The following is a 19254-nucleotide window of genomic DNA, read 5'->3' on the forward strand; positions in this document are numbered from 1 at the left end:
AGTTCAGTGTATACTGCTTAAAAAGTAAACAAAGAACCCTCAAAACATGTAACAGCAAAAGGCCAACTGCATGATTTTCTAGCATAAAAATCTTGGCAGTTGTGCATTTTATACATTTAACTTCTGCACCTTTTGCAGTATGAAATAGGTTTTAAGTGCTTTCCTTTTTGGGGATGTTCTGGTCCTTGGTGTAAAAAACTCAAGGGCAATTAGCTTAAACACAAAGGGTCATAAAGAAACTGTAAAAGGGGTCAGCGAACCTAAGAACAGAATAAACCAGGCCCTAGTTAAGGTCTAATGGCCAGTTTCTACTCTTCTCTTGTGAGCTGCAGTGTTCTCTCACGAACACTGGTTTTCTCTACATCAAGAGAAACATCTGCTCAAGATTGTCCTCTTCAAGTTGGAGCCATTAGAGCAAGACTCCCTTGAGTCCTAATTGCAATGGGCTGGGAGCCATCCCTAGAATAACATTGTGACGTCTGAGCACGTGGTTTTGGAAGAACACAGTGACTTGCAGAGAAGAAAGCACAAGGCGTTGGGGTGAGAGGGAGTATTCCTAGCTCGCTGCCTCAGGAGGGAGTGGCAGACAGACCACAGAAGTCCGCCATACTTCTGTGCCCACTGAAACCAAAATGCTTCATCTTAGCTCAGGTTCTGTGAAAATAACATCACAGAACCTTCAGGGTTTGGGCAAAAGCATCTTGACTTCAGATAAGCCAATTTCACTCATGCAAATATTCCTAAGTACTGACATGAAAACATGCAAAGTAGGACAGGAAGGTCTGGGCAGGTTACCGAGGCTGGTGAGAGATCAGCTAGGCCAACTTTCTCATTCAGATCAGCTTCCAGTTGTGTGTGGATCCTGATTTTTATCCTTTTTTATCTCATAGAACAGAATGCTTTGCGTGAAGATAAAGGCATGTATTTGCAGATGCCCACTTAGAAATATGTCACATGGCATAGATCCAGGCTATGATCCAGGCAGCAACCTGTGGTACATCGTTCTTGAACTTCATTCATTTGCTTATTGTTCCGATGATTTCCGCCGTATCTCGGTAGCACCTGCACTATTATTTACTTATATTTCTTTCCTAAACTTAAATACCATTTTAGTCATATCAGTTTTCTTTGAGATGCAGGATATAATTTTTCCTAGTACATTCGACAAAAACTACATAATCTAAAGATGTTAAACTATGTACCCTTTACAGTTATCTTGTATACCTCCTCACTTTGGGAAACAATGCTATAGTGGAAAATCAAAAGCATTCGGTTTCTCATATACTCAAGAAACTTCGTTAACGTGAATTGAACATGTTTCTCGTATAACTTATTTGAATAGTAAACAAAAAATCTATGCCTTCAGTCCTGTTGGGGGGGTGGGGGGGGGAAACAACTAAGAAGCTTCCTTTATTTAGCCTTTGAATCAAGAAAAGGGAAGGACATTTATTTCTTCAACATGGTTTTGTTAACCATAAAATTAACTTTTATTACATAGTACATAAAGGCATTTTTCATCTAAAAGGCCAAGATATTAGAGTTAAGGCTAAAATTCTCTTTGATCCTCCCCTCCCCATTACGTATTTGGGCAAATCTGAGTTAGGAATTCAGACAGTATCCTTCCAGACTTCCTTCTCTGCAGCTGGCCACTGGAATCTGTTCCACTTGGTGTCCATTCACACTGCTCCCAGATTTCCTTCAATGTCTTGAAGCAGTAAGTCTTCCAGTCTTCTTCAAGGGGCATTGTAGGCTGGAGGACATCTTCCATCTGCAGCAAGTTTACAATCCCGCCCTCGCCTTCATTCCCTGCTTGTGTCAGGTCATGTGATCAGGCAGAAGTGAGACTGGGGACTTCTTGGGTCCCTCCCCGGTACACTCAAAGAACATGCACATGGCCTTCTAGACCCTGAAGGCTATGTCACAAGCTTTAACTGCCCCCCACCCCCCGCCCATGGCTATCTTACTCCCCAGGTCTTGACGTTTTTGACGAGGCTCTCAATTACCCCAACTGGTACTGCAGCCTCAAGCAGCAGCAGGACTCACACGATGGCACTGATGAGTTTTCCAGAAACGTTTTTCCTAGAGTGAGCTCTGAGTCAGGTTAAGTAGTGACCATGCTCCGGGAGGAGATTTTAAGGAGCTGCAAACCCAGTATGCTCCCCCTGGTGGCCACAGGGCTGACTGTCAAGGCTACTATGGAGCTCGGGGGGAAGGGGAAGGGATTGAGGTAAACCACCACAAAACCTGCTCTGCTTATCAAGGTTCCAATCGTTCCAAGGCTTTATTGAGTTTATTTCCACACTTCTGAAAAAGCTGATGTTGGCATTTTTCTTTTTGCTACTGTTTTTGTTGCTTTTATGAAGTGGCTTTTCAGACGTTCTCCATCAAATTCTTGGAAGTCTTGCCATCCATTCACCCACTTTTGACAGAGATGATGTTCAAGGTGATGCTTTTCCATCAAAGTCGTCATCCATATTCATGCCAAGAATTGTGTGCGCACGAAATGTGGTCTGCTGCACGGCCAGTGCCCCAGTCACAACTACAGCCATTACTGACCTCTGTTGAGCATCACCATTCCAGACTAAAACCTAGAGTTGCCAGGTCTTTCAAATTTAAAAAAAGAATGTCGAATTCCAGTATTTGGTATGAAATTTCCACATTTTAAATTATAAATCATTGACAACCGCTTCAGTTAAAATCAAAATACTGCACCAAAAATAACACACCTGTGGTGAAAAGATTGGTTTGGAGCGGCAAGTCTTATGGAACACTGCTATGTGAACTTTTCCAACTAAATTAGTCTACTGCATTCAACAAATCTTTTTTTTTTTCTCCCTAGCTTCTATAATGTGCCAGATAATGGGGCTCTATGCTGCAGAACTGAAGGAGACTTGCTGTCCCAAGCATATATTCCCTCCCTCCAGTCTAGCAGCAGAGGTGGGAACTTTTTTTTGGGTCACCATTCTGAATAAAGGGTTCCTATACACAGATTTAAACTGCTAGTTTTAATTAGCACAGGGCAAGATATCCTGAGAGGTTTTTTTAAAGGAGTCATTTGCAGCCCCAGCTTTGGGGTACATGTGGAGGGGGCAGTTATGCAAACTGGGGGTAGGAGAAAGATAAAGTTACATAAACCCTTTTGGGGCAAAGGGCCACACAGCCAACATCTGACCTCCATGAAAACCACCATGAGGGTTGAATTTCATGGATTTTTCTTTCTTATTTTATTAGCTTCTGTGGGAGAGCTTATCCTCTGGTAGCCTTTGAGATAGGGTGCATGGGAGGCAAATTTGTGAGATCTCACATTTCTAAAAACATCTTAATGCTACTTCACACTTGTCCAAGAGTAAGCAGGTGGGAAATCTTTTTCTTTCCAGTCTTGACATACTTGCCTCACTGATTTCTAGCTTGCAGGATGCTACTGAGAAGTGTAAAGCTAGTCTGATTTCTAATTCTATGTGACCAGTTTTCTATTTTGAGGAACTTCTCTTGGTCCTGGTATTTTGAGGTTTCATGGCGGTGTGCCTTGGTAGAGGTCCATTTCCATCGTTTGGGTATCCTCTCACCCTTTCCTTCTGGAAACACACGTTTCCTGATTTGTTCTCCATTTTCTCTCTTCTCTCTCAAGCTTCTATCGCTTGGATGGTGAATGTCCTGGTCTGATCCTCATCTTTCCTCTTTTCATTTCTGTTTTCCTATTTTGGCGGTTATTCTTTTAATGCTAACTTCTAACCCTTCTACTGAATTTTTGATTTCTGGGAATATTTCCATGTTCTTCAAGCATTCTTTTTTCCATAGCAATGTATCCTCAGTCTAAAGATGACTCCTTTTTTCTCATCTCTCTGGAGATAACGATTGTTTTCTGAAGATGCTCCTCCCTCAGTCCCGGATTCTTCCAAGTTATCGGCCTTGGGCTTTTCGTGTTCACCAGAGGTCAGGTCACTCTTCATTAAGCTGGAGGACTGGAAGGCTGACAGGATTAGCGAGGAGAGTTTCACTGTAGGGCAGTGGTTCTCAGTCTTGGCTGTGGAGTGGAATCATCTGGGGGCTGTTAGAAAACACTGATACTCCAGAAATGCTCATTTTATTGATTTAGAGTATGATCTGCCGGTAGGGGTTTTGAAAATCTCCCCTGGTGATATTCCAGAACAGTGCCGGCCGAGAAGAGTCACCCAAGGGTGCGCGGCTGAACCACTTCATCGAAGATTTCCAGATCTTTCTTTTCGGCCCACGAGGCTCTTTAGGTAAGACTCTTCATATTCTCCTGTACACCTACGTTCACTGAATCCCATTTTTGATATGGTACCTCAATGATCAACTGTGCATTGTGTCTTCAAGTTTAGGGTCTTTCTGTTACCTCCTGAGGATAAACTCAGTAGGATTCTGTGGGGTTGCGGCTGTCCAGTGGAAAACAAAACAGGGAGGAATTTATGGATCAAACGGCGTTTTAAACAGCTTTCAACTAGTAGTATTTTAGGCTCCTTTCCCCCTTCCCCATCACTTCCAAAGGACGTTTCTGTCAATTTTTGAGCCTTCAGGATATTCTGCATGTACAACGAGGTGGGGCTCATTTCTCTCCCTGTGAAATTAGAATTCAGCTTTCTTCAGTTAGGCTTCCAAAATGCTAGTGCCAGCAAGCTCTCCTCCTGTTCTTCCCAGTCTTAAAAAAACCAAATCCTTTACTGTATTCTCAGTGGAATGTTAGGAGCACGCAAAATTTGATGTGTTCAGTTGGTCACTTCTACCCTTAAGAACAGCTCCTCCTTCTTTGAAACAGTTTCTCCATACACTTCTTTCTCCCAGAAATAAAACAAAAAAATAGGGATTCCTAGCAAAACAATCTAAACCAAATGAAACCATGGCCCTAGCAGGGACACTGTGCTTTATTGCTGCTGCTGTTGTTGAATGAGACCCAGAGCAAGGAAGAAGGCAGGCCAAACCGTGGGAAGTTGAGGCGGGGAGGGAATGTGCTAGGTCTCAGTATCCAGAGATAGACCTGGGCTCCTAAGGTTTGGCATTTGGATAGTATGCTAGGAACGCAGGCTCTGACAAAAAATAAATGGCAGCTCCTGGGCCTCTGTGGGCCACAGTCATATTTTAGCTGTTCTGTAAAGGGAAATCTGAATTTTGTTAGCTTCTTTGGAAACATGAGCATGTATGATTGTGGCCTGCCATCTTACAGGACCCCAATCAGCTGGAGCTGGGCTGTAACTGCTCCCTTGGGTGGCACAGGAAGCATCACCTGCCTGGCCTCCAAAGGCATTTGAATTTGCAACTTTGGGGACGTGGTTCAAGTTTTTAAAAAGGAACAACAGCAACAACAACAAAAAGCAAGTCCTATTCTTGGCAGAAAAACCCTACTTAAGTCAGAAAGAATTAAAACATTTATTGGGCATAAATATATTACATATACACTACAGATACAGTTAGGTATTACATATAGCATAGTATTTGCAAAATCTATACATTAAAATTGATATGGCAGTTTTAATACAATGTATATGAAATAGTCTAAAATTTACAATACAGGAAAACATATGATTATTTTTTTTTCTCCTAAAGTTGAAAAGCTTGGAATGTATGTCCAACAGTGAGGTAAAACATTTTGTCTTTCAATTTAAAGAACTGTGCAAGGATAACATTCAGACACATTCAATTAGGGCACTTTTCAATTTTGACAGGAATACTGAATGACTGTAGCCAACGAAACAGTTAGAAAATGCCAACATTTCAAGTTGATAAGAACAAGATAGATAATATGAAAAAAAATCTTTTAAAAAAAGTGTTGAGACCATTTCTTTGAGGACAAAGGGCAGTTTGCTTCACATGACTGGAATTTCTTGTGCCAGGGATGAGAGTCTGACAGAGCGTCGGAAGCCAGCCGCTCATTCATTCCTACGTATCGCAAAAGGGCAAAGAAATAAGTTTAATATAACACTTTATTTTATTGTTCGTGTGTAACGGCAATGTCTACAGAGTTATATATCAATGTCACATATACATATTTGTGACAGAGAACCGTGCCAGATGGAGTAGTCATTTTTTGACCAAAGGGATGATAATGAATACCCAATCACAGAAAACAATAAAATAAAGTGCAGTCAGCTGGTCTGTGACACACTTCAGCTTTATGGTGGTTCAACAAGATGAAAATCTCAAAAAGAGAAAGTACTCATCGCAATCTGGGCCTGACGCCATTATTTCATGTAAAATGTTTCAAACCATTCCGAGAATTTCTTTATAGCAGCAGTTCTGAAGTGTTTCCAAAAAGGACCGATTCCCCCCCTGCTGTTCAACATGGAATTTGTACTCTGTTGAATCTTCACTGCTTTAAAAAGAAAAAGAAAGCCTCCCCACCCATCCCCGCAAAACAAAACAAAAAACAAAACAAAACAAAAACACCCGCCTGAGATGGTCTCAGAAAATGCAGATGCAATGTTATAGTGGGTCATAATACACAATTAAGTAGAGGGTTGAGTTTTGGAAGGCCAGAACTTTGGCAAAAATATATTTACCTTGATGCCATCACTTTGCAAGGCTAATTCAACTAATTATTATAGTCAGTAACAAAATACAAAACTCTCTAGTACTTACTACATCAATATAGGCACACAGAATAATTCATTGATCGTAGCGCTTTCTTTCAAGAGATGATTATGGATTTTGGGGCACATGTAAACGTTTCAATCACTGATAATGGATTTTTTTTTTTTTTTTGGCATTTAATGCACTAGATGCTCTTATCTTTTAAAAACACAAGAAAATGTCAGAAGATTCGTAATACTACAGATGTTGCCAAGGAACAAGACTGACCTAAAATTACAAAAGTATAAAACACACACACACAAAATAACATGCTACAAGGGAAAATTAGTACATAAGTACATTTAAAAAATTTTACAATAAATAAAGATTGCACTGAAATTGGCATTTAAAGTACTGTATGCAGAATATAGTATAAATAAACCAAAAAAAAAATAATGTTGGTTTCCCCATGACTTTGGTATGGGAATATCATAAGCTAGTACAGCATACTGCATCTTAAGACAACACAGACCAAGCACAGAATTGCTATGATCAAGAAAAACCAAGTAGCAAAAATATACAAAAACAGAAGCAGGGGGATACACTGTGTCTGTTGCACCCTTTTGGAATATATTTGCACCTCCAACTCTTAAATGTCCCTGAGGTACGCGAACATTATGGACTTCATATAAATAATCCAATGACTTTGGGTTAAAACTGATTATCTCATGACTCAGAATAAACATGCAAGAGTAACACTTTGCACTCCAATAGCACCTGTTGATCAAGGATCTCAAAGCACTTACAAACGTTAGAATCCCCATTTTATTTTATTTCTTTTTATTATTTAATGCACTGGAAACTGAGGCACAGAGAGGTAAAGTGACGTGTTCAGGTCACGCAGCAAGTTAGTGACAGATCCAGGGAGAGAATCTAGGGCTCCTTCACCCCCAAACACCCTGTGTTTACCACCATCTATCATTCCCTCTCCACACATGGCCAGGTCAACCCCACAAAAATAGGAACTACAAGTTTAGATGACTCTCTTTTGGGTTTTAATAGGTTTTTATCCGCTGTTAGATGAATCTGATGTGCGCTGAATTAAGGTACTGAAATTCAATCACTTCACTGATACCTCAAAGAACAGCCTTACGGCAAATCTTTCCAAAACAATGAGCTGACGTGTAAGAAGACTGCTCGCAATTAGTGTAAATCATGGACAAGGGGCAGAGGCACTAAACTGTCACCAGTTCTCGTCATATAACTCTGGTCAAACATAACAGAATATAATAACTCTAGTGATTAGATTAGAAGTAGTTATACACAAAGACAAACAAACAAGTTAAAGCAGCTTTTAAAACAGCTGAACAAGGAAACAACTAACTATTGCACAATGCCCTCTTAAAGTTACGGCTATGAATCGCTGGGGTAAAATCTACAATGTTCCATAATTTATAGGTGCATTTTGGTTACTTGATTTCTTAGACAGGCAGCTCATAGTGTTAAAATCATAAGAAACAGAGATTATTAAAACATTTCAGATTAAAGTACACATTTTGATTTAAATGAGCTAAACAGTTAAATAACTGAGTGACAAAATGGTTGTTTAGGGCAGCCTTATTTGAGTGAACACATCTTCCGTACGTTGTTGTTGCGGTTGTAGCTGTGTGGTAAGACTCCGATGACACTGAAATCCTAGACCTGTAAGTACACACACTGTGATTCACGTTCACAGAGACGGATGATCAAGACCAAAGAAGTGACTGGTGAATATAAATTACTAAACCGTAACATGGAAAAAAAAAAAAATCAAAGGCCTGCAAAAGACATCAGTGAAAACAGAATAAAGGCAAATCTGAAAATTTAAAAGAAAACATAAGAAAGCTAGCTTTTGGTATCTGGTTTGCTTTTCTTCTTCTTTTTTTTTTTTTTCCTTTAAAAAAAAAAATCCAGTTTAATCTCTTCCTAGTTTTGCATTTCAAAAAGGTGCACCAAAACACTGATATTTTTTTTTCCTAGCTAAATCTGTAAAACAAGTATATAAATCAAAGAACAGAAGGGTGTAAAAAGGGGAATATCTGAATAAATGTATGTATTAAAATGTGTAGCATTAATTAAATTCATACCTCTAGTTTTGTTGGGTTTGTTTACTTCATTAAGAAGTACTGTAATATAAAGGCAAATAAAATGGACAAAGTCGCAAAGCCAACCACAATGAGGGCTGCAAACTGTTCATCAGTAGGCATCATGCTCTTCATTTTGGGATCGTCTAAGCTCCCCGTGTCCCCTGGCAGCATGACCTCACTTCGTTGTAATACAAAAGCCGCAGAGGGGCTGAAAGCTCCGCTGAGCTCCTGAGCAGTGTCTACGCAGCGGCGGCACACACATACGCGGAACCGGTAGTCTGTGTTGGTCTGGAGGCCTGAGATTTGGAATGTTGCTTCTTCTCCCTTGTATACCTTCAAGGATAGACAGAGAAGTCCTGGTCAATTACTCTGGAAAAACAATAATCTGATAATCCAGGTCTATCAGGCCCCTGGTGTCTACTCCAGCATGACCAGAATTACCAAAATGGGGTAGAAAGCTACTTCTCCTCGTCTGTATTTCAATCAACAACAAAAGATGGATATTCATTCCAACCCACCCCAAGCAAATAGAGTACAAAATCCAGTGAATGGAATCGCAGTTGACCAAAGTAATACACGTCTAATGAAATTTTAAGAGATTTGGCTGGTGAACAGTTAGAACAAGAAAGTAAAATTAACTGAATCTTTCCTGGGTGAGTGGCACTGAGTTAGCATCTATAAAGTGCTTAAAACAGGCCTGGTACGTGGCCAGTGCACAGTGCACGATCTAGAATCTTAAAACAACTCCAACTGTATTACTAAAGCACAGCAATTAAGTGACAGGTGTTAGCATTTTCAACCTGGCTACAGGCTAACCCGGTAAAGCTGTCAGTTTTGCCCATTAATACAAATGCCCTAAAAAATAAGAAGTATCTCCAGTGATCTCTACTTGCCAGCTGTACAGTTAGTGGGAATCTACCAATGCTGAGTGTTTTTAAAGTCTGGTGTGTAAACTTCTACCAAAAAATAGGACATTCTGCCAGTGAACACAGGTGCATTGGCCATGCACTTAGTGTTGGACAAAGAAAGACAGCAGAAGGATCTCCCAGTTTACAAAAGGGACCCAATTTCACTTGATATTTAGCCTTTTTCTTAAGACTTTTTTCCTCCCTCCTTTTCCATTTTCACAAGTAGACTTTGTCTTATTATACTTTTGTTTAGTGCCTAAGTGCCAGAAAACCAATTCTTCCTCTTTCATTGATGCTTCTGCTATTCCTTTGTAACATTTTTTAAAAAAGATTTTATTTATTTGACAGAGATCACAAGTAGGCAGAGAGGCAGGCAGAGAGAGAGGAGGAAGCAGGCTCCCTGCCGAGCAGACAGCCCGATATGGAGCTTGATCCCACGACCCTGGGATCATGACATAAGCCAAAGGCTGGAGCTTTAACCCACTGAGCCACCCAGGCACACCTCCTCTGTAAGATTTTTAAGCATGCTCCTCCTGGCGCATCACCCTGTTTCTTTAAAGACTGTAGCAAAAGCATTAGCATCTGGAGTCCTAGACAGAACTGGGCTGGAGCAACCAACTACGAAAGAGTCATAAGAAGACCCACACCGGTCTTTCTTTTTGTTCCAATGATGAGTTAGCTAAATGGATGGTTTAAGACGAGCTGGCTGTCAGTCGTGATCATTGCCTCAACCCACACACCCACCGCCAGCTACTCGAGAGTTCTACCTATATACCATGATGGAACCTCTTTATGAATTCTTTCCCAACATGTGAGTGGTCTCAAGAAAACAGTGGTGTACATTTCTTTTTCTTTAAAGAGATCTTATAAGTATGAATGTTCTTCGCTTTCTTAATCTAGATTTAATTTCTTAACCTTATAGTGTTCAAGTTGCTGTTTTCTGAGAAAAGTCTTTTCTTGGAAACTTTTGGGACCATTCCTAAAGGGAATGATTTGTAACCCATGGGATGAGTATACCAGTTTGATAAAGAAGGTCCCTCAACACTTGCCATTCAAGTGTTGTTTGTTTGTTTTGAGCATTTAGATAGTTTCTGGTTTGGAGCTGTTATTAATGTTCTTACAGTTGTAAGCGTTCTTCTTCATGATTTTTCATGATCCTCCTAGTGGATATATACCGAAGAGTAGAATTACCAGGTCACAGGACAGGCATATATTCAGCCTTTTTTTTTTTTAAAGATTTTATTTATTTATTTCGCAGAGAGGCAAGCAGAGAGAGAGAGAGGAGGAAGCAGGCTCCCTGCTGAGCAGAGAGCCAGATGCGATGTGGGGCCCAATCCCAGGACCCTGAGATCATGACCTGAGCCTCAGGTGACCCCAAGCTTTGGTTTCTTATCTGCAATGTCCCAGTTAATAATCTGTTCTGATTCTATGGCGGTAAGTCAGCACTGGGATGTTTATTAAGTTGGAGTAAAGTCTGCCATTTACGCTTTTACTCTAAGATTTCCCGCTATAACCTCTTTTATTGATTCTTACAGAGGCCTCACTTCTTAAAATATCTGTTTGCATTTATCAAAGGTCAAAAGACTAGCTATGGGAGCTCTTCTCCACGCAACCCTGAGGAACTGGGCCTGGTCTGACAGGGAGTCACTGGGAAGAGCTTTCTCAGGCACAGGAACTGAATCAGGACCCCAGGTCTAAGTACCCACTCCAGTACTTTCTAGGTTTGTGAACTTAGGGAACGATCAGCTTTGAGTCTTAGTTTTTCTCCTCTTTCACCTGGGGATAGTAACAGTACCTAACCTCACCATAAGAGGGGCTGAGGGTTAAATGAGAAACTGGAGGTGAAGAGGGCTTTGTGAGAGAAACACACTGAAGGTAAGCCAACTGCCATCAAATTCAGTCCTCCTGGCTAGAGTTAAAGACAGGATCAGGGAGGCCGTTAATTTCTTAAGGACTCACAATAAGTAAGGACAGCGGTAGACCCCCAGTGAGATCCCACTCTTTTTTTTAAAAAATATTTTATTTATTTATTTGACAGAGAGAGATCACAAGTAAACGGAGAGGCAGGCAGAGAGAGAGAGAGGGAATCAGGCCCCCTGCTGAGCAAAGAGTCCGATGTGGGACTCGATCCCAGGACCCTGAGATCATGACCAGAGCCGAAGGCAGCGGCTTAACCCACTGAGCCACCCAGGCGCCCGAGATCCCACTCTTAACTCAAATACCCACGCTCACCCTTGGAGCTGCCCAGACCTGCATCTCCTATCCTCTGTCGGAGGGAGTGATGCCACCACTTGTCCTCTGCTTTAGTCCTAGTCTTATGACAAAAGTCTGACATGAGGTCCAGTTCTCTTGGCCTGGTTTCGTCTTCCCAGACAGCTCTACTGACTTTCCAGGGTTTCTGGTTAAAACCTCCCAGATCACCACATTTTGGTTGCTGCTGTCCCAGACAGAAAACACTGCCTTTCCCTTTTATGGTATGGAAAGCAGTCCTTCCACTCCCTACCCCCTACCTGTTTGTGCCAAGCAAAGGCTTGGTGAGAGTTTCTGGAACGTGGCCTCTTACTTTCTGCCATCAAACAATGAACTCCTGGCAGAACACCAGTTACTAACCTATCCCCACAGATGTTTCTGAGACTTTTGGGAAGGGGATATAAATGCTGACTTCTGTTTAAATGAATTCTATGGTTTCCAGAGTTTGCGAAATTAGAGCTTTTGAAGAAAGCTGGCGCAGAAGGACATTTTATTTTCTAGGAGCCCAGTTCATGGAATCTTGAAAAAAGAGACCTCATATTTTCGTTTTAATGGCTCTGCTGAACTCTAATCCCTGGAATGGATATCTCTGAAAATGTATTTAGAGAAAAAAGGAATGCTGCTTTTCTCATACTATGTGGCAAAAAGCTTAATGAAGGAAAAGGATATCTAATTGGAGGGAACTTCCTAATGACAAATCCAATTAAAACAGAGCCTTCAACTTGTAAATGTTTCTCTTTTCGTCATTCTTGTTTTTTTTTTTTTTTTTAAAGATTTTATTTATTTATCAGAGAGAGAGAGAGGGAGAGAGCGAGCACAGGCAGACAGAATGGCAGGCAGAGGTAGAGGAAGAAGCAGGCTCCCTGCCGAGCAAGGAGCCCGATGTGAGACTCAATCCCAGGACGCTGGGATCAAGACCTGAGCCAAAGGCAGCTGCTTAACCAACTGAGCCACCCAGGCGTCCCCATTCTTGTTGTTTTAACTGGAACAGCTCCCCCCTTTTACAAGCACTGCCAACACAAAAATCTTAAAAAACCAACCAACCAACCAACCAACCAACCAAGCTACACATATGGAGTGTGGGACTGTGTTCTAGCAATGCCACAGCAACCTGCACTATGGGTGGCCTGAATTAAGTAGATGCTCAGTAAATGTTCTCTCATTAGAACCCTCAATGAGTCCAGAGTAGATACTCTTCTACCACAGTGCTTGAAGAGAGGACAATTACCAGAACTCCATAAACATGAACATACACTCACAGCACAGAGGCAACAGAAAAGTTTTTTGTACAGGAGTGCAGCCATCATTGTAAAGAAATGGACTCACTAACAATATGTTGTTTTCAGTGTAGTGATAGAAAATATAGAGTTTCTAGTATATTTCAGAAATGGCCAACAATGCTTTCAAGCCTTTTGGATTAATCCTTAGCTAAGGAAAAGTTAAAACAATCCCACTGCCCCCTTTCCCATGGATTCTGGTTCCTGGGGTTGGAGCTAACGGATTTGTTTTGGTGGAAACTGTCACAGCCTGGGGGAGAGGGGGGGTCACTGAACTACATGTTCATCCTGTCTGCCACACACCTGTGCCTTGACTGAAGTGACTTTTCAGGGGACCGTGCAGCTCCCCACCCCAGGATGGCAGCCTGTGCGCCCTGGGTCCCTTTATTTTCATTCACTCTGACAGGGGCACCATTACGGGTTTTTCCTCCTGCCTCAACCCAATTTAAAAGGCATGGTTCCACTTAAGATTGTCTTTATTGAAATAACCAATCATAATATCACAAAAAGTAGATAGATATAATTTTTATAAAGACTGTTTCTCTTCTTGATTTGATGTATGATATATTTTAAAGTAATTTTGACATGTTTATTCCAAAGAGGAGGATTTAAAGTAATACCCAGATAACTAAACTGAAGAATCCGTGACCCTGAATTCAGAACAACATGCTGTGGAGTTGGAATCCTTTATTCCAGCGAGTATTTTGGGGAGAACCACTGGGGGCCTGCCTCGGGCCCAGTGCCTGCGTCTCTTAATTAACACTGCCACTCGCCAGGACTGCAAAGGGAGACATATTGGCACAGCACGGTCATTTACACAGCACATTCTCACCACTGAAGGGTCGGAAGCTCCCAGTGACCCTGAGTTAGATAGAGGATGAGTGTCCCTCCTTGTACAACAAAGTGGCTGAGGCTCAGTGAGGTGAATTAATTTTTCTCCTATCACATGACTGCGGGATACCCTCCAGCTCAACAGGGAGCTCACCAACCTGTAAGCCTCCTTTGTAGTGGGTGCAGTGCAGGGTGGCCCTTGAGGTCCCTGAGCTGAGGAGGGCAGGTAAGGGGCTGTTACTGAACTGTTTCTTGATGGTCTGCTGTTCTCACCCCAACGGGTCTAGAAAGCTAAGAGCACTGACCATGGTCTTCTGTTATACACTAGACATCCCTCATAGTACAGAGCACCTAAGAGTTTCTCAATAAACCAGGGCCCGATACCTGGGCTCCCTGAAACTGAAGATGTATTTGTTTCATGCATTTTAAATGGATGTATGAGCAATTTTCTGATGGCCGTCATCAGATACTTACAGAAGTTAAAAACCTAAGACAATTAAGAACCCGTAAAATGATGGCTTTTAAATTCCCTCATGTTGATCTATTATTTTGCTTTACGACCCTTGACACAGACAAAAATTAAAAAAAAACTGTGTCAGAGAATTAAATGGAAATACATTAAAAAATACGTTAAGCTCTAAGATTTTCAAACAACTGTGTATGGAAAGACCTTTGCTCACAGTACCTAATGTGATGCCACAAAGAATCAGTACAAGTCCCCATACTATCATCTAAAATGATACAAAGTGAAAATTTATTTATACAAAGATGCTATCAAATTAACTGTAAAGGTCCATAAAGTTTCAGATGCTTTAAAGGTTTTCTTAATGCAACAAACCTGAGCACTAAGAATATTAATCACTTGCCAAAAATTTTGTCCCCTAACAGTCAATACTTTGTTAGTTTGTTGCTCTTTCCTCATCTCCATTGTTTAAATATTTTTTGTACAAATTATTGCAGTCTGAACAGGGACATGAATATGAATCATCTTTCATTACATTCTTATGTAGATATCAAACTGTTTTATATCTTGTAAAAAAAAATTAGTCACCTGCATATACATATAATTTTCAGGCTTTTCTAGAATGCTTTATAATTAATACCATCTGAAAAGAAGTTTTAAGCTTCTTGGAAAAAACATGTGTATCAATGGCAGAAAAGCCAAATTAACATGTGTATGCATCCTAATATAGAGTAAAATTTTAGATGAGGATTTACTACTTGAAGAGCTTGTTTTATGATTAAAGCCAGCTGCTCGCCTCATATTGTGATAGTTGAACAAAGGCAAGCTAATAAGCTAGAACCAAGGCAAAATTGAAGTCAATGTTTCAAGCAAAACATCCGAGAGAGCTCTGGTGCCTTCATTTGCCTACAAACCCAAGTCTGGGAAGAGGAAAGACCCTTCCTGTTAGAGGTGGTTTTTTTTTTTCACCTAAGTTACCACCCCACGCTGAAGCTTACTCTCATCACCACCACAGATGTTAAGTAACTCCATTCCTTTGAAACTGACTCTTTCATGCAAGCAAGAAACACGGACTGAGTGCCTAACTATGGGCCAGGGCCGAGAAAACAAAAACGAGGAACACAAGGGCGCACATGAGTGGATCCCGTCTGATGAGTGCTCCGAGAGCCGCAGCCCTGCCGTGCTATGGGCTCAGCAGTAATTACCTCCCATTTTCTTTTGCTTTGCTTCTACGTATTCAAAGCCTGTTATCTCTGGACAATGATCATTTTAACCATTACTCTTGCAGCCATAGTATGAATAGGTTTCATTCCCTATTTCATGTCCAGAACAAGCGAATGGCGAACTCAAAACATCATGTTTAAGTTGCCGCTTATTGAACAGGGAGAAGAAAACAAAATGAGACAAAAAACAAAACCAAACTATAAAAAAACACACACAAAAAAAACCCAAAAATCCACACACAAAAAAGTCAGTACAAATTGTTCCTCACTCAACTGTAGCTTTTTATGTACCACACTCCCCACCTTAATCATTTCTTGGGAAATGAAGTAAACACATGGTTATGTGAGGAAGGCTAGTCCCTATCTACTGAGCCTGCCCTACATACTATGTTTTCATATACTTCCAAAAAGAAACTCAGTTATAACTACAATAAGAAATTCTGAGGTATACACATGTGAGTAGGTACCATACTCACAATCAGAATTTTTATGTCCATGGGTCTAAATATATACCATTAAACAAATTAAAAAAAAAAAAACCATTAAAAAAGTCTAAAGATATTGGGACGCCTGGGTGGCTCAGTTAGTTGAGCAGCTGCCTTCGGCTCGGGTCGTCATCCCTGCGTCATGGGATCGAGTCCTGCATCGGGCTCCTTGCTCCGCACGGAGCCTGCTTCTCCCTCTGACACTGCCTGCCACTCTGTCTGCCTGTGCTTGCTCTCACTCGCTCTCTCTCTGACAAATAAATAAATAAAATCTTAAAAAAAAAAATCTAAAGATATTAATCTCTACACCCAAAGCGGGGCTCGAACTCACAACTCTGAGAACAAGAGTCACGTGCTCTTCTCACTGAACCAGCCAGCCGTCCCAAACAAACAGCTGATTGAAAAGAGCCAACCTGCTGATGAAATCTAAATCAGTGATCAAATAATGCTATTTTTTCAACGTCAAACAGCAATCACTATCTTCTAAGAAGCAGAAATTTTTCTAAGTACAAGCAGAGAGTATGGTATGTGAATAAAATGTCTTTAAAATAACAATGACGAACATGGAGTGAATGTACTGTTGGGTCATGAATTATTCTTAAGTGTTAAATGTTACGCTGTGAAATTCTGTGACATTTCATCCTTTAGCCATCATCCCATTGCTATGGAACAGGACAATGTTGCTGGCATTAAGATGACAAAATCTGGTGGGGAAAATTCCTAAGCTCGCTCTCGGAGCTGAGACCCTGCAACCAATCCTATTTTTTCTGTTATGCTGAAGCAAACACATGATGTATCCCATTTTGGGGATACATCTACTAGAACGAGACTGGAAAGTGAAACAATACAACAGTGTTTTGCTCTTAAAGAGGAATGATGGAAACTGGACAATGACATTGTTCACTGATGTTAATCAATACTTGGGAGATGTCGTAGTTAAAAACAGTGTTTTGCAAAACGTGGTTAAAGCAGTTCATTCTTTATCTGCTTCTTCATATTAACAAAGTACATGAAATGTACCAAAATTTTCTTTGTTTTCCACATTTGCAAGTATTCTTCACTATTAAATAAAGAACATTAGCCAGCAATTGAACAAAAACTCTGAATCAAATTATTTTCTACCTGTATCTGGAGCCTCTAAAGCTGAACTGAGAGGGCTCTACAAATTATGCTAATGTTTCAGAAGGTAGTTTCTAAGTGATATACACGCATGCCTCCATTAAAAATTCTGGTAAGGAATGGGCTTCACCTTTTCTTAGAGTAATGGTATCATATCCTGATTTCACAAAAAGTTATTAAGTTCCTGGAAACAGGACAGAAACTGATGGGGTATCTTAATCTTTTGTAGCCAGTGACTGATAATCTATAGTGTTGGAAGAATTAAGGATCTAAAAGTGTTTTGAAAAATAAGAAAAGCAAATTTTCTATCTGGCTATAGTCCAGTTATGTTCTCTCTTGCATGGGTTTATCATGGTGTCTGTAAAGCCTTGCTGACTCCAGTTCTGGTTCCCTGACCAGCATCTCCTGGGGGCTGGAGCCCTCCCCCGACACCTACAGCACCAGGATCTGCATTTGAACAGATTCTCTGGGGATTCTCCTGCACATTACAGGGTGACAAACGGTAACTGGTGCTGCTCAGTCACTGGCCCCCAGAGCTGAACAAGTCCTATTCCTTCTCCTTCTGTTACAGCTCCTACAGAAAAGGCAGAGGGGCCTGGGGAACTGGTGGCTCAGTCGGCTCAGCTTTAGGCTCTAGATCTCAGCTCAGGTCTTTTTTGCGGGGGCGAGGGAGGGCACGCACTTGCAGAGGGAGAGAGAGAATCCCAAGCAGGCTCCATGCCCAGTACTGAGCCAAACCCAGTCCCTGAGATCATAACCTGAGCTGAAATCGAGAGTCAGATGCTTAACTGACTGAGCCACCCAGGCGCCCCTCAGCTCAGGTCTTGACCTTAGGGTTGTGGGTTCAGGCCCTGCTTCCCCCCTGCCCCTCCCCTCCCAAAAAAGCTTCAGCAGTTGGGCTGTAAACTACTTCCTCTCTATAGTCAAACCACTGGCACTCTGATTTTCAACTACATAAAGACTTTGATTACTTGTAAACAGCACTGCCAATATAAAATACGAATACAGAATTTAAAGCTCTTTATAAGGTCATGCTTGAGAACTAAAAATTTAATACCTCCACAGACAAAATGTAAACTAGGGCTTACGTAAAGGGGTGGGTGTTAGGTAGTTCCTATGACCGATCTGAAGAAAACTGCCCCTTACCAGTCACTGAATTGCTCACGGCAAGAGGCAGAGGCCGGACTGACAAGCCACACACATGCCATACACACTAGTTCTTACCTGTTTGTACTCAGATTCTCTTCCAACCAACACCTGCAGGATGTAGTGGACCGGGTCCCCTTTCATTGGTGGTACCGTCTCCCAGAAGATTTCACAAGAATTTCCTTCCAACTGTGTTACTCGAGGTGCTGAAATACAAATCCACATGTTTAAACTCAAAATTCAAAGTATCACAGTAACCGCCAACATTTTGTAATTTAGAGTGGGAGTGTGCTTGTGTCTGCTCTGAGTATATTTGCCCAGCCTCCTAGAGAACCTGCAGGGCACCCTTCACACAGAGAAGCTACTCCGTGACTAGCAAGCTATTGGTGAAAGAAATTCCTTTGCTCCTTATCCTATTAATAATAACTGCTTGGCCTGGATTGCATTTATTTATTTATTTATTTGTTTGTTTTTAAAGATTTTACTTATTTATTTGACAGACAGAGATTACAAGCAGGCAGAGAGGCAGGCAGAGAGAGAGAGAGGAGGTAGCAGGCTCCCTGCTGAGCAGAGAGCCCGATGCGGGGCTCGATCCCAGGATCCTGGGATCATGACCTGAGCCGAAGGCAGAGGCTTAACCCACTGAGCCACCCAGGCGGCCCGCATTTATTTTTTAATTAAAAGAATTTTTTAAAAAAAGATTTTCACTTATTTCAGACAGAGAAAGAAAGAGTGCACACATGAGGCAGTGGAAGGGCAGAGGGAGAAGCAGACTTCCCACTGAGCAGGGAGCCGGCCCTGGGGCTCAATCCCAGGATCCCTGGGATGACCTGAGCCAAAGGCAGCAGCTTAACTGACTGAGCCACCCAGGCGCCCCATGTACTTTTATTATGTTTTCAAT

The 19254-nt window shown here is 41.4% G+C and overlaps 1 protein-coding gene across 2 annotated transcripts in view; it reads right to left on the minus strand.

Annotated features, from left to right (window-relative positions):
• Positions 1-5366: 5366 nt before the first annotated feature.
• FNDC3B (fibronectin type III domain containing 3B) overlaps positions 5367-19254 on the minus strand; it is a 338247-nt gene continuing 324359 nt past the window's right edge. For both annotated transcript variants that reach the window (XM_059391541.1, XM_059391542.1), the window contains exons 25-26: positions 18432-18559; positions 5367-8984 (exon numbers count right to left, since the gene is read on the minus strand). In XM_059391541.1, coding sequence (XP_059247524.1) covers positions 8673-8984; positions 18432-18559 — 440 coding nt within the window. In that variant the 3' untranslated portion in view covers positions 5367-8672. The remainder of the gene's footprint in view (positions 8985-18431; positions 18560-19254) is intronic.

Source organism: Mustela nigripes, chromosome 2, assembly GCF_022355385.1.
Source record: "Mustela nigripes isolate SB6536 chromosome 2, MUSNIG.SB6536, whole genome shotgun sequence".
Classification (NCBI taxonomy): domain Eukaryota; kingdom Metazoa; phylum Chordata; class Mammalia; order Carnivora; family Mustelidae; genus Mustela; species Mustela nigripes.